At 36.8% G+C, this 15,518-nt stretch overlaps 1 protein-coding gene across 1 annotated transcript in view; it reads left to right on the top strand.

Annotated features, from left to right (window-relative positions):
• LOC135792189 (cadherin-related tumor suppressor-like) overlaps window positions 1-15,518 on the top strand; it is a 52,438-nt gene that overhangs the window by 12,396 nt on the left and 24,524 nt on the right. Inside the window, 1 exon segment of the mRNA XM_065302801.1 lies at window positions 453-502. Within this exon segment, the coding sequence (XP_065158873.1) occupies window positions 453-502 (50 nt within the window).

The raw sequence follows: 15,518 nt of genomic DNA, 5'->3' as shown, positions 1-15,518 counted from the left end.
GCAAATGCAAAATTTTTTCAAAAAAACATGTTTTTTTAAGCATTTAAACATAAATTTTAATAAATATAAACAAATTATCGTTGTTAGATGTAAGTTTTATAGTTAGATAATTTCCTGAAGGCAAAACTCTTTTAATTCTGTTTTTTTCTTCTCTTGTTGCTTGTATTAATTCTCTAGCGTTATCACATCACGTGCTGTGGCTCAGCACATAGCATAAATTCATATTCGTAATTAGTGCACGCGTGGGATTCGTCCAACGCTTGCGGTCACCAAACGTTTGTGAAGAAAACTCGCCGAAAATATGAAGCGCTTCGGGCGGCCGACAAATATTCAATATAAAAACATTTTGTTCCTTATGCATGCGTATACGCAATGAAAATTAACCATGTTTTTTTTTTATTTCGACTTGTTCTGCGTGTCTCATCACACGATTTTTCTGTTTTCTGTTTCAGGTGAGCGGAGATTAATTCTAATTGCGTGCATCATCCTCGGTGGCGAACTCGTATGTATCTTTAGTTTATAATATTCGTCCACACAGCCGGACGAAAAGGATGCAATTAAAGAGGAGAAATTATTTATCACGCGCACGCGTAATTCACTGCGATACCTACCTACATTCAATATGCATAACTATCAAACAGCATGAATATGAATTCGTATTTTTACGATGATTAAACGTAAATGATTTGCATTTATACAGAAAATTAACGTCCAAGTCAACAGATCAAAACTGTTTACGTGTATATTTTATGTGAGATTTGGGGCTTTGTTCCAAAAGAGGTATTTATGCAAAATATTTTCATAATTTGCTATGATTGCCTTCGAATCGGGTCCGGAAAACTAGAAGGAAGGTTGTGAATAAATTGTTAGTTTGCGGAATATTTTTCTAAGCTGGCGCCGGCGGTTTCTTGCAAAACAATCTACGAAACATCCAGTTATTTAAAATAAACTCTCAGCGCGCGGCAGCCACAGAAATCATAAAATGTTGATCGGGCATAAAAACTAGTTGGTTTTGTTTTATGCGTTTCAACGCGGCATTTCTGAATTAGCGTCGGACACGCAATATTTAAAGCCATAGATTTTAAATTTGAGTTCTTCACTCTTTAAGTTTTATTTTCTCCTCTGGTAAAATATATGTATATGCAAAAATTGACATTTTCTCCAACTAATTAGATTCGAATATAGTGTGTTAGAGGATGTGTAAATGTGAAAGCTAATTAAAAATTAATATGACACGGCGAATTTTTCATTAAAATTTTCTCCGCTTCGCTAAAAAGTTAATAATTAAATTCGTCGAGACGTTGAGGATGAAGATTCGAGGTGTGAGATTCGCCTCGCTGAATTAAGACTTAATTTGTGAAATCATAACAACAGCAATAAATTGCAGTGATAAAATGAAGCCTCGCTTCGTGGTATAAGGCAACACTTGGTGTTTATTTTTTAATTTATATTTTCGAGCCGTAAAGTCGAAAAAAATCCGCATCGTTGCTATTCATATTTCGTTCTACCTTCGAAGGATTTCGCCACGGTCCGCGCGCAACCCTCTAGCGCGTCGCCTATGAATAAATGTTGGGAATATTAGGCATCAAATTGCTTTTGGCCGGCGCGGTGCGGCCGTAAAACGCTTTCCCATGAGGAGAGCGCGCGCGTGCATTCTTTTGTTTCGCGTCGGTCCCGCGCGCTGACAAACAAATGCGATTCCAATTTGCGCTGCCGGCGGCTCCTCCAGCGTTACTCACGTTAATTTTATTGCGATCTGTGTTCGTACATGCATTTCCGTATTTGCAAGAAATTACTAATTTCGCGAACTTACTTTGTGTGTCGCGCTACCTGATTGTCGGCACAATCGAACCAGCAATTGACAATGGCGGCATGACGGCCATGTCGGCTGGTATGATATTAAGTCTCTATTAAGCCATGAAAGCGCTTATAATGACTTTCGAAAATTCGATTTCTGAGCGCCGTTTAAAGCGTTTTAAATCAACATGCTAATTTCAGCAATGTTCGAATTTTCAAACTAGATTTTTTGCGCAGAATTGCGCCTGCAATGTTGTTGTGTCGGGAATTTTTGTTGCCTGCACGCGCGTGTGTGTAGTAATGTATGCAAACGCACGCGAGCGTTCGAGTGGTGCGGCGTACTTCCAGTTAGAATAATAATCCCGCAGACGAACGCCGCGAAGGGCCTTGAGGGACGCCTTTTGTGAGGCGCGCGGACGACCGGTCCGCGAGAGATGTCTGGCGAAAACGTTTTTGCATAAACGATTAGGTGTGCGATGTTATATTGTCTAACATCAGGCACGCACGCCGTGTGCGCAAATACACGGAACTTTCTAGGAAACTTTTCAAAGACTAGAAAACGCAAAACAAAAAATAATTTAAAAAAGCGATAAGTTGTATTTTTCTGCATTAGTAACAAATATTTTTTATTTTTTATAGCATACTAGCTGTTGCCCGCGACTTCGTTCCGGCAGTGTTTAATAAAAATGTAATTTGTTTTTACTCTCTTGTTCTAGACATACTCGTAGTAAGAGTCAATTCTATCAATAAGATTAGCAATTTTAATTTAAAGAAATTAATTATATAAAGTTTTGTCAATAATGCACTTAGGCGCATAATCTCAGATTCAACTATTTAACTATAACTATGATTGAATCTCAATGTCAATTTTATTCTATAGAAAGAGCTGTTTTGAGTTTTCCCGGCAATTATTCGAATTTTTTCACACCTTTTTAAACCTTCCTAGACCTCCACGAATAATTCAAGACCAAGATAAGATAAATCCGTTCAGCCGTTCTCGAGTTTTAGCGAGACCAACAAACAGCAATTCATTTTTATATATATAGATGACATTTTCCAAAGCATAAAAAAATTATTTTTAATAAAATAAAATTTTTATGTGCAAAAACTTAGTTTTACTCTTTACAAGTATAAAAAATTAACAATTATTGCAGAAAATTTTTTACCATACGAAATGTAATGCTTTTATACTTTTCCAGTATCACTTTCTTATCTACTCTCAGTTTTGATCATGAATAATACCGCGTAACCGGCTAGTTGACTAATGCCATCTAAGAAATGCTTTCGAGGATGTGCACTGCTTTGGGTGGTCGTTCGTTTGATCCGCGATTTCAAATGCTTACCCGTTAGGTTATTGTGTTGAAAGAAAAAAAAACAAAAAATTTACTATTAGTATTAGTTAAAATCACATCTTGTCATACAGTGTGTCCATCATTATTTTATTCTGTTTGTTTACTTAGTTTTATTTAAAAAATGATAATTGATGGTCACAAGAAGAAAAAAATTTATACTGTATGTAAAAGACGGTCCTGTACGGACCCGTACACGAACGAAACCACTCTCATGCCACTTGTCACAAATAGATAAGTTAATGGAATCATTAATTACATGTTAATGCACGATGCTCACAATTAGGCAAGTTGCGATCGACTCGATTCTCGCCGCACGCACCGATTAAAACCCCAGTGTTTTAAATCACAAAGCAAGCCAACAAATTTTTTTACTTTTTATTTTTTGTTTTTATTTTCACATAGAATGTAAATATGGTACATTCTATTGCAAATTACAATTTATATCTTTTTCACCCAACCTTTAACAATATTGCGAATATTACCACATTAAAAGCAAACATAAATTAAATTAATCCGCTTTGCAGTAACAAGCAACAAGTCATATTTGCGTGATTGACAATTTACGATGCTGTGGGACAGCGCCGGGCGAAATTCGCCGCATAATTTTCCAATGCATTATAAATAAAATAACGATGGCGCGCAGGGAACAAAGTGTGGACGCTGCCTAGGCGCGGCTATTGTGAGAGCGCACAATAAATGACCTAGATTTGCATAATTTATACATAATTATTGCAGCGACCGCTGGCGCAAAATGTAAATATGAAAATCAGGAAAAATAAAACAACAACACGACGTAAATTATTATTTTATCAACGTAATATAATCGCGCATTGCGAATTAAAACACCGATGCAGAAGCATACGGAACACTCGTGTATTAATATTGAAATAATTGCAGGAATAAATAAGCACGCATATTTGTTGCGCGCCGCGTTCAATGTTAACCGCATATCGATGTTGGAAATAAGAACGCGTGGGCGCTCATCGCATGGGATCTTTTCTAATTCGAATCTAAACTCACACTGAGCTGAAATATAGAAAAGCAGGCGTGTGCAGAGAGTGCCTAGTGGTATAAAATGTGTCAGACCGGCGCCTATATTAGGTGATGTAACTGAAGTTGTAAGGCCGACCGCAACAGCTACAAGCGAAACCACTATATAATCGTTAAATGAATAAAACACATATGGGTATTATTTATTTCTTTATTTGCATCCACCAGATGTCTGAAAATATGCGCGGTTTATGGTGTGGTTGGAAATTTATGATTTTTTACATTATCCCTACTAATATTAGAAATGCGAATGTCTGATGTTTGTTACACACTTTCACATAAAAACTATTTAACCGATCATCATAAAAATTTATTTTTTATATTCTTGAAATTGGTCCCCGAATGGTTTATAAGGCTGCACTTTTTATTTAATAAAAATTATTTTTTTAAATAAAATAAAAGAAATTGTTTAGCCAATAATAACACCTCTGCATCTGGCTATTTGACTACTTTAACGCCATCTAACATTCCAGCAATGAGCTCAGAGCCCTAAGTACTATAGTACCATCACTGTATTATCACACTGTATTACCGACAGCTACGTCAACATCAAATCCAATTGACTACACTATGGAGACTGTACACTATACTTCCATAGACTATACTTTCAGCCATTTTAAACTTCCCGCCATTCTACTTCATTGTTACTTCTTCTGTGACTACAGACGCGTATGGAAGCAACTTCATTATTTTAGATATTCGCAAGCGAAGCCAAGGGTTAAAGCTAGTTTTCTATAATTTGTTTGTTTTTATTTAATTTTTGCGTTCTTTTTAGTCACCCCGTGACTAAAACCCGTGACTAAAGTACTAAATACCTTAATCAATGTTTTGGATATTTAATTCCTGGTTAATGAACTTTGAGAACTCGTTTGTTGAAGTTTAAAAAAAAATTTAATTATTTAATTACAAATTCTCGCAATTCAACGCAAACACATGTAGCGTTCGGTTGTCAGCAAATTTAAACAATAAATTAATTCGTCGCTACTACAACATAATATTCAAATTCAAACTCCGAATACGAAATTAATCGCCGCACCAAAATCGAAGCAATAAACCGCGATTTTTGAGTCAATAATTAGCCATAAAACTATAAACATCTCCAGCGTCGAATGTCGCCAACTCAAATCGAATCGCATCTATTGCTAATGCCTAGAGATACCTGCCTTCATCAAAATGTTATGGTTTTAACTTTCAACGCGGTTCCGGAGCAACGAAAATATGTAAATGCTTCGGCTAAACGATGCAGTAAAAATGGGTATTAAATATATAAATGCGATTAAATTCCATTAACATCGTAAATGTCAATGTGCTGCACACCGAGATCAAATTTGATTAAACGTTGAATTTTATTATATCTGGGGTCAAAACAAAATGTTACGAATGCGCATTATGCGCAAATCTATTGTTCACACCGTTGTTAAATATTCTACGTGTAATAAATTGAGTTATTTCCGATTGCAACAAAAGGTTAGCGCAAGTTGAAATAATTGAATTCAATCGCATCTTCCGCCGGGTCCCGGGTGACTTCAGATGCATCACGTTTACGTTCATAAGCTAATTTGTGGCCAACCTATCCGGCTACCGGTTGGCGGGGCACCGGCCGAAGCGTGTGCCTTGCCTGGGACGCACGTAACCTCCGCGTGCACTAATTACACCTTTTCACTACCTTCGCCACGAACGCGGCCACGACTCCACCACCACTCACTGCAGACTGCAACATTGTATACACCGTAGATATTTATTAATGTCCTATTCGTTACTGCCTCAACCTTCATCTTTCTGCTCGCGAACAATTTATTTGCTTGTTTTTTTTTTTAATTCAAATCATTCAAATTGTGCATGTGCGAAGTTATGCAACCAAATATACTCTGTATAATGTTTGTCAATTGTAGCTTGTAATTATTAATGATCAACGATCAATAATTAGCCTCCTTATTTGCAAATAAGCATTCGTTTAGGTTAATTGAAATGCCTTGCGACGCCCACTCGCGGGCAATCGAATCAAAAGGCATAAATTAACATATTAAGCTCCCTGGTTGATGCAAATCGTATTCAAATCGTTGTCCTCGCGCGACACAATCGGACACATTGACACAGTTGCTTCCAAAGAGTCGAAGACGTGCTTATGATTGATTTCTAATTAATTAATGCACTACAATCAATTAATAATCTATTACAGACAATACAAGATTCTTAGATTTTTCTTGAAATATTTACATGACATTGATTAATGTTTACTTCATATTAGTTTGGTCTTTGGTATAAAATTTCTATATGTTTGACATTTCGATGTTAAATAAAATATTAAGTTACGTATGAACTTTTATGACTTACTAGCTGTTGCCCGCGACTTCGTTCAGGCAGTGTTTAATAAAAATGTAATTCGTTTTTACTCTCTTGTTCCAGACATACTCGTAGTAAGAGTCAATTCTATCAATAAAATTAGCAATTTTAATTTAAAGAAATTAATTATATAAAGTTTTGTCAATAATGCACTTCAGCGCGCCATCTCGAATTCAACTATTTAACTATAACTGTGATTGAATCTCAATGTCAAATTTTATTCTATAGAAAAGAGCTGTTTTGAGGATTTTCCCGGCAATTATTCGAATTTTTATCACCTTTTAAACCTTCCCTAGACCTCCACGAATAATTCAAGACCAAGTTAAGATAAATCCGTTCAGCCGTTCTCGAGTTTTAGCGAGACTAACGAACAGCAATTCATTTATATATATATATATATGGATTCTGCTTTCTAATTTATTTTTTTTCTGTATTTCTGCATTTACTGCATCTGTTCTGATATTTCTATTCTCATCCGGCGAACAAGATGCACGTAATGAAATCTCTCTTTGCCGGTTTGATTTTTCCATTGAGCGGCTCCTTCGCGCTGCCGGGCGCTCTGCGTCGCGCTTGGAAATTCCTCATCGGCGCGTCCTATTTGTCCGCCCGTCCATCCGCACGGACCGGGAGAGCCGCAGGGCCGCGTTAGAGTAATTACCGCATCCACGGTACGTTTATAATATGTGCTTATAAAAGATAGATAGCGCGCGAGATAAAATCAAATCGCATTCGGTGCCCGGACAACGTGAATCGCATTCGCCGTACTCGTACCTTCTTCCACACGCGCGCTACTTTTATTCCGTCCCCAGCGCGACTTGAGGAAATATTGCGGCGGTGTGTAGGTTGATCTGCGCGCGCGGAACGCAACACTGCCCCCGGTCGCACACTCCCTCCCGGTCCGCGCTCGCATTCCGCATTGTAATTGTACACTTATCATTAGCGCATTTGCTCGTTCCACCAATTTCCAACTTGAACTTGAACCGTATGTTAATTTTTCTCAATAAAAATCACAGATTAACTATTTTTAAATTCCGAAAAAGTTCATAGATAATTTTATTTCAAAAATGATTTCATGAAACGAATTTTAAAAATTCGGTAATAACCGCTAACAAATGCGATAGTAATCGGTAATGATAGAACACGCTGTTAAAAAAACATCGGAGCGTAGCTCAAAGACACCGAAATTAAAATAAAAAACAAGATAACAACAACAATAAGATAAATAGATAAAAAAAAAACACACACACAGCACAGCAGAGTGAAGCAAATCATTTCGTAGGCCTCGAAGATGAGATGTACGCGGGCATTCCGCAGTTGACGTTTCGATAATAAATGAATTGCGCCCGCTCCCCCCGTGACGTCACGCCTAATGTGAAAATTGCTGCAATTTCGGTCGACGCGCGCGCTCGTGTGTGTCGGCGATGTTTATTATTTTATGAATAATCCATAATTCGGCCGGAACGAACCGTCGCGCGCGCTATTGTTGGCCGGTAACGTTATAATGACCGCACTACCGGCCGCCGCGAGCCGCCTCACTTTTTATTACGCGATTTGACGTTAATAATCCGGCGGAGATTTCAACAATGGGTAAATGATTTTTCGCCAGCCGGCAGAGAATTTATAATTTTCGAAATAAAACTTTTTGTTGTGGCATCTTTCGCGCCGCATAGCTGAATAACTAGCCGGCGTGGAATTTCACAGAGCGGCCAAGTAATGAGTTATTCCTTCTTGGCGTTTCTTGCATTGATAAATTCCAAACACATTTCTAAGACAATACAATATTTAAAACTATCAGAGACATCAATGACCGGGAAGCGACGAACCCAACAACACAAAATTTTGATTTTTAAATTTTTTTTAATCTATATATATATAAAAATGAATTGCTGTTCGTTAGTCTCGCTAAAACTCGAGAACGGCTGAACGGATTTATCTTATCTTGGTCTTGAATTATTCGTGGAGGTCTAGGGAAGGTTTAAAAGGTGAGAAAAATTCGAATAATTGCCGGGAAAATCCTCAAAACAGCTCTTTTCTATAGAATAAAATTTGACATTGAGATTCAATCATAGTTATAGTTAAATAGTTGAATTCGAGATGGCGCGCTGGAGTGCATTATTGACAAAACTTTATATAATTAATTTCTTTAAATTAAAATTGATAATCTTATTGATAGAATTGACTCTTGCTACGAGTATGTCTAGAACAAGAGAGTAAAAACGAATTACATTTTTATTAAACACTGCCGGAACGAAGTCGCGGGCAACAGCTAGTTTCTGATAAAATGAATAATCTGGTCATGTTTAAGGCGGTTTTCTCTTGTTGTGTAAGTTAAGTAACATGGCTTAAGAACACAAAAAGTAACATGACATATGACGTTTGTAGGTTAGGTATTCGATATTCATACCTCCGCGTACAATGATACAATACCGTAACATCGTGATGGCGACCAATCGCAATTTAAAGCAATAATTGTAATGACTCGTTAAAAGTTTTCATTTTGTATCCACCATCGTGCTGGGCGATAAGAACAAAACGTTTCGAGCGCTCGTCCGACGACGACGACGACGTGGCATTTCGTTTTGTTCATCGCGTGTCATCTCTTATCAGCCGATCGTCGAATCGTCGATCTTTTCTATATGTATTTATAATCTTTTGAATGCGTGCATGTGTACCGCGTACCGTTGGGAAACGCTTAACCTCGACAAGCGATCCTTTTGTTTCACGGGCAGTGCGCGGGTCGTCAAACGGACGCAGGCACGTACAAGAGAACCCCGTCGATTTGTGTAAGGGACACATGGATATTGATACGGCGACCCTGAAAGGATTTGGACAAATGATGCTAATTTAGATTGATTGTATCGCGAAGCATGTCATGCGCAAATTGATTATTGTTAGGAAAGAATGATTATTTTTTCTACCGCTAGATGGAACTGCAAGTCCATAAACGAATTATTAATTTTCATAAGAAATGTTTGCGTCCCTCGCGTTGATATTGTTAATAATCCTTGTTTAATTCAATTACCGCTATACAAGAAATCCGCAAATGGTGGGCATCTAATAACATAACTGTTACTACACACTTTGTGATTTAAAATCCTGTTTAGTCGAAATTAATTAAACACAATGCCGTTGTGTAACAAAGGTGTGCAAAGCAAGAAACGATGCATGCACGCATTGTTGTCGTGTGGTAATTGTTAAATTGTTAATAACGAAAATGCTGATGCTCATCACACTGCATTGCGGAATTTTGCGTCGCCATGAACTTCACCAGAACGCACAACAAAAACCCCCGCCGTGCGTCGTGCGCACGACGTTGACTTAAGTCGACGTTGACTTTCAAAACGTTTCCGGTTTCGCGATTTATCTTTTTACGAGGTGCAACGCGCTCGTAAAATCGAAAACGTTTGACTGTAACATCTCGACACGTGTGACTCTTGTGAGTGAATTGTGTAAAAAACGCATAATTCCGTCTTGGACTCATACTAAAAATATTAATAAAACATGCGATATTAAATTCTATTACTCGGAGAGTATGACGTGACAATGTGGTTACAGGGTTACCACTTTTTTATTTGTGAGTTTTAATTTTTACGAGTTCTGCGTAAAAACACCGAAATTTCGTGTTTCTGAGAGTCGGAAGCTTTGGAATTCTTGCTTGGAACATGTTAATTTTTAAACAACGGGAGAAATATTTTTCACGACGTGTAATAATCAGTGATAAGTGCATTAAGTGGTGAGTCTAATCCACAGATTTTATGACTTATAATTATCCCGCAATCCGCCCATGCATAATGGTTATAATTTAATTACGTGCATTAAAACTTTTGAAACGATGTGAATTTTTCTAGTTGTAACAGTGTCCAACTCAACTCTTTTATATGTAGTTACTTAAGTTGAAGTAAGAATTTAGGAAGTCGAGAATAAAAAGAATGTTTTTTTCTTTAAATTTTGAGGCTATTAAAGTTGTAAATTTATTTTTGTTTGCTTCCTGCACTCGCGAGACGATGAAACTCTGGTAATCAGCTTTAAATAATTGGTGATTACAATTTTCTGGGCGTAGTGTTGAAAAATATTTAAAACTAGCTGTTGCCCGCGACTTCGTTCCGACAGTGTTTAATAAAAATGTAATTCGTTTTTACTCGCTTGTTCTAGACATACTCGTAGTAAGAGTCAATTCTATCAATAAGATTAGCAATTTTAATTTAAAGAAATTATGCATATAAAGTTTTGTCAATAATGCACTTCAGCGCGCCATCTCGAATTCAACTATTTAACTATAACTATGATTGAATCTCAATGTCAAATTTTATTCTATAAAAAGAGCTGTTTTGAGGATTTTCCCGGCAATTATTCGAATTTTTCTCACCTTTTAAACCTTCCCTGGACCTCCACGAATAATTCAAGACCAAGATAAGATAAATCCGTTCAGCCATTCTCGAGTTTTAGCGAGACTAACGAACAGCAATTCATTTATATATATATATATATATATATATATATATATATATAGATTTATATTTTATACTAGACTGTACTGCTGAAGTGGAGCAAATAATAAGAAACTTAAGTTATATTCAGATGAATTCATGCGAGTGAAAAATCGCGTGTTGTCTATATCCAATGACCGAAACTTTAGGGTTTAGCAAGTGGCGGCGTTTGTGAAAAGCGAACGCCCCCACAAAACAGATTTAATTACACCGCATAGCCTCGGCGCATACGGCTGTTCTTATGATAACAACTAACACAAGTACTTAATAGTTCAAGACGCAATAAACTGGCACTAATTCATAAACAATTGCTGCAGAACGTGATTTTTTCAACCGCTACACAATATAAATTAAAGTTTTAATCAAAAACTGAAAATAGTAAGTAATAGTAAGTCAATATGACCACCTAACTTAAGTCATACAAGTTTATCCCATTGTTTTTACATATATTAACTTATCAGTCTCCTTGTTTTAATTGTTTCAACTTCAACGTCGGAAAAAACATGCACACCTTGCAAATATAATCCGACGTTGGACTATATGATCGTAATAATAAATTTTATTATCGCTATAAACAGATTTATCGGCAAACAAAACGTGCACCACGTCTAGCGTACCGCGATTCAATTCTTGTCGCCGCGTTCATCGTCGCTAACGTAATAATAAATTTCATGATTCATCTAGAATCTAGACACAACCATCTTTTTATTCATATTTTTATTCATTCAACGCTTTATTTTCATTATAACATCAAATCGATTCACAATTTGTAAACATAATGTACCGACTTAAATTTTTGACATTCTCAGAGTAATTATAACATTTCCAATAAAACACAAATCATAAATTACTGAGCCAAGTCACTTCAAAGCCACCACACACGCAAGAAACAATAATCTCTCCTAATTACCACAAAAACCCTAATTGACGCTTATTCGATGATCGCTGCGCTGCGGCACACTACACAAGAACCATTAGAATTTGCTGGGGTTGTTAATGAACTCAATTACATTTTACCTCTGTACGGCAGCGTATGGAAATTAACTTTGACTCTACCCTGCCTTCCATACGCGATTGGAAAACGTGCGCCATCGAATTGGCCGTAGCCCGTAATCGTCGTTATGATTTATGTTTATTGAAGTGCGCGAAACGAGATTTATTTGCGCGCGCATGCAAAAATGCGCGAGCTCGTAACAATCGCCAGACGGGGCGAATAAATAAACATGAAGGCGAGAATATGGGAACGCGCCGACGGCCCGACGTAGACGTAGAAGAGACGTACGCGCTCATGCAGTGCACTTGGACAAATATCACCTCTTTGTGTATATATATGTGTGTATGTGCATTAAAATTCGCGTCGCGTTTTAAATTTTCCAATTGCCATTGCTATTAAACTTCTTGTGGCGGCTGGGGCGCGCACTTAATGACTGAGATTTGATTTATTATCTGCCGGCCGTGCAAATGGAGAGCAATACGTAACTCAGTGGCACTTCGTTCCGGTTACGTATTGCTTCAAAACGTGCTGTTTTGCTAAAATAAGCATTTTCAAGCATTTTAGATCGTTGAAATCGTTCAAATAGAAGCAAAATTAATAAAAAACGAATAATAAAAAATTCGTCGTTTTTATGCTGTTTTACGCGTTAAAACGCAGATTAAAGCTCAAAACGTGCTGTTTTGCTAAAATAAGCATTTTCAAGCATTTTAGATCGTTGAAATCGTTCAAATAGAAGCAATATTAATAAAAAACGAATAATAAAAAAATTCGTCGTTTTTATGCTGTTTTACGCGTTAAAACGCAGATTAAAGCTCAAAACGAGCTGTTTTGCTAAAATAAGCATTTTCAAGCATTTTAGATCGTTGAAATCGTTCAAATAGACGCAATATTAATAAAAAACGAATAATAAAAATTTCGTCGTTTTATGCTGTTTTACGCGTTAAAACGCAGATTAAAGCTCAAAACGTGCTGTTTTGGTAAAATAAGCATTTTCAAGCATTTTAGATCGTTGAAATCGTTCAAATAGAAGCAATATTAATAAAAACGAATTAATAAAAATTCGTCGTTTTATGCTGTTTTACGCGTTAAAACGCAGATTAAAGCTCAAAACGTGCTGTTTTGCTAAAATAAGCATTTTCAAGCATTTTAGATCGTTGAAATCGTTCAAATAGACGCAATAAAAATAAAAACGAATAATAAAATTTCGTCGTTTTTATGCTGTTTTACGCGTTAAAACGCAGAATAAAGCTCAAAACGTGCTGTTTTGCTAAAATAAGCATTTTCAAGCATTTTAGATCGTTGAAATCGTTCAAATAGACGCAATATTAATAAAAACGAATAATAAAATTTCGTCGTTTTATGCTGTTTTACGCGTTAAAACGCAGATTAAAGCTCAAAACGTGCTGTTTTGCTAAAATAAGCATTTGCAAGCATTTTAGATCGTTGAAATCGTTCAAATAGAAGCAATATTAATAAAAACGAATAATAAAAAAAATTCGTCGTTTTTATGCTGTTTACGCGTTAAAACGCAGATTAAAGCTCAAAACGTGCTGTTTTGCTAAAATAAGCATTTTCAAGCATTTTAGATCGTTGAAATCGTTCAAATAGACGCAATATTAATAAAAAACGAATAATAAAAATTTCGTGGTTTTTATGCTGTTTTACGCGTTAAAACGCAGATTAAAGCTCAAAACGTGCTGTTTTGCTTTAGCAATGAGTTGTAAGACCAGTATATAGAATAATGACAAACAAAAGCGGCGCTGATATCTAACTTGGTTATCACAAGCCGATTCTCATTAATTAGTGTTATTAATGTGTCCAATTTATCACTCTCATGGCGCTAGTTTCGCCGGTTTTACGATTGCGCAAGTTGCTTCAAGCGAGTTTTGTAGTTTTTCTCACGATTCGCCCGAGAAATGTTGCATATTTTAACATGTTGCTCATTTTTCTTGGTGGAAAACGGTAGCGATCAATTCATCAAACGCGACTAATTAACTGTATCCGCTCGAGAGTTATATAAAAAAGGCACATGAAGTATTATCGCGATTATCAAGGATTTGTGGCATCCCTGGCGGGACGCAATGTCGAATATAATTTATTCGCATGCGTGCAATTATAATTCGATCGTGAAACATAAATTTGAACAGAAATTGTAAACATTTATGAATTTAATTAATTCATCGTAAGATGGCGACACTGTCCAATTTTATAGATTTATTTGTATTTTGTTCTTATTAAAACCAATTGCAAAGGATTACAAGTATAAATTCTTCAATTCCTCACGTCTTGTTACAACTCCCATCTCAATGAGGAAGCTGGACCATCGTGACACTTAGCGGATTATGATAAACGATGTTCACAATAATTTGAATGTCGTTTCCATGCCGATAATCCTCACAATTCTCGATTTTATTTTATGTAACACACACTTAATGAGCGCAATGAACGAATTGAACATTCCACGTCCATCTCGCAACCAACGAAAACTGAATTATGCAAAATAATCACATTTCCTGTTCGTGTTCGGCACGACGCGACGCGCTCCTCGATTAATGGCAGCGAGATGCTGCAAGTGAGTTGGAAGCAAATGATAAATGCAATGAGATAAACTCGGATACGCACTTCTTCGATCATTAAACGCGATACAATCGTAAAGTTGATTTAATCCAATTAAATCCCAATAAATATTCCGTGCGCCATTCGAGCGAGCAATCTAATAAATACACGCGCATCGGGCGCTCCTGCTTCTATTATATATGTGTCGTGCATTTGCATTGAAGTGAGAGTACGATTGATTAAAGTGAATGTTGGGGCGAAACCTGCGTAGCTTGTCTTCCTGGTTCTGAAGACGGTTGCCCGATTTTTGCTTGCGATGCTCAAGCAACTCTGACTGAGTTTAGCCGGTCTAACATCGCGCTCTAAGAAATTACAGTGATGTGGTGGATGAGAAAACTCTTGCTGATTTTAACCGTTTATTTCCGTGTTACTTCCACAAGAGCTCAAGAGCGAATGAATCCCACAAATCAAGCAAATGCAGATCCTGGGGACATTCCTGCCAACGCTGCAGGAACGATGCAGCTGCTGTCCGGAGCGAACTCGGAGAACAAAGCACACAATTGCAGCTGCCCCCCTGGCAGGTGCTCCGCCAAATGCAAACGACAACAATTCGCCGCGTCATCAATTCATTTGTCGGACTTGGCCCGAACAGTGAAAAACCAAACGCGTAAAAACTACATGGTTTTTACTTGCGCATGCGCAGTAGCCACGGTGGGCGGAGCAAAAATTAACGTTTTATTGAATATCTCAATCATCCTGTATGCTGGAAACTTTATTCGAACGGAAATATCATTTAAATATCTTTCTCGTTTGTTTGCACAACATTCTTGTAAAATATCTGCAATTTTTTCCTGACTTAATTGCAGCAATGGAAGCAATTTATTCATACCATTATCTGGAATTATTAATCTTAAATATAGAATAAATATATTACTGACT

This window comes from Atheta coriaria, unplaced genomic scaffold (assembly GCF_025399875.1).
Source record: "Atheta coriaria isolate IRGN ID8LTWV9N9 unplaced genomic scaffold, Caltech_Dcor_3.1 hic_scaffold_5_pilon, whole genome shotgun sequence".
NCBI classification, from domain to species: domain Eukaryota; kingdom Metazoa; phylum Arthropoda; class Insecta; order Coleoptera; family Staphylinidae; genus Dalotia; species Dalotia coriaria.
Note: the sequence above shows the minus strand (reverse complement) of the source record. Positions and strands in the feature narration are given on the sequence as shown.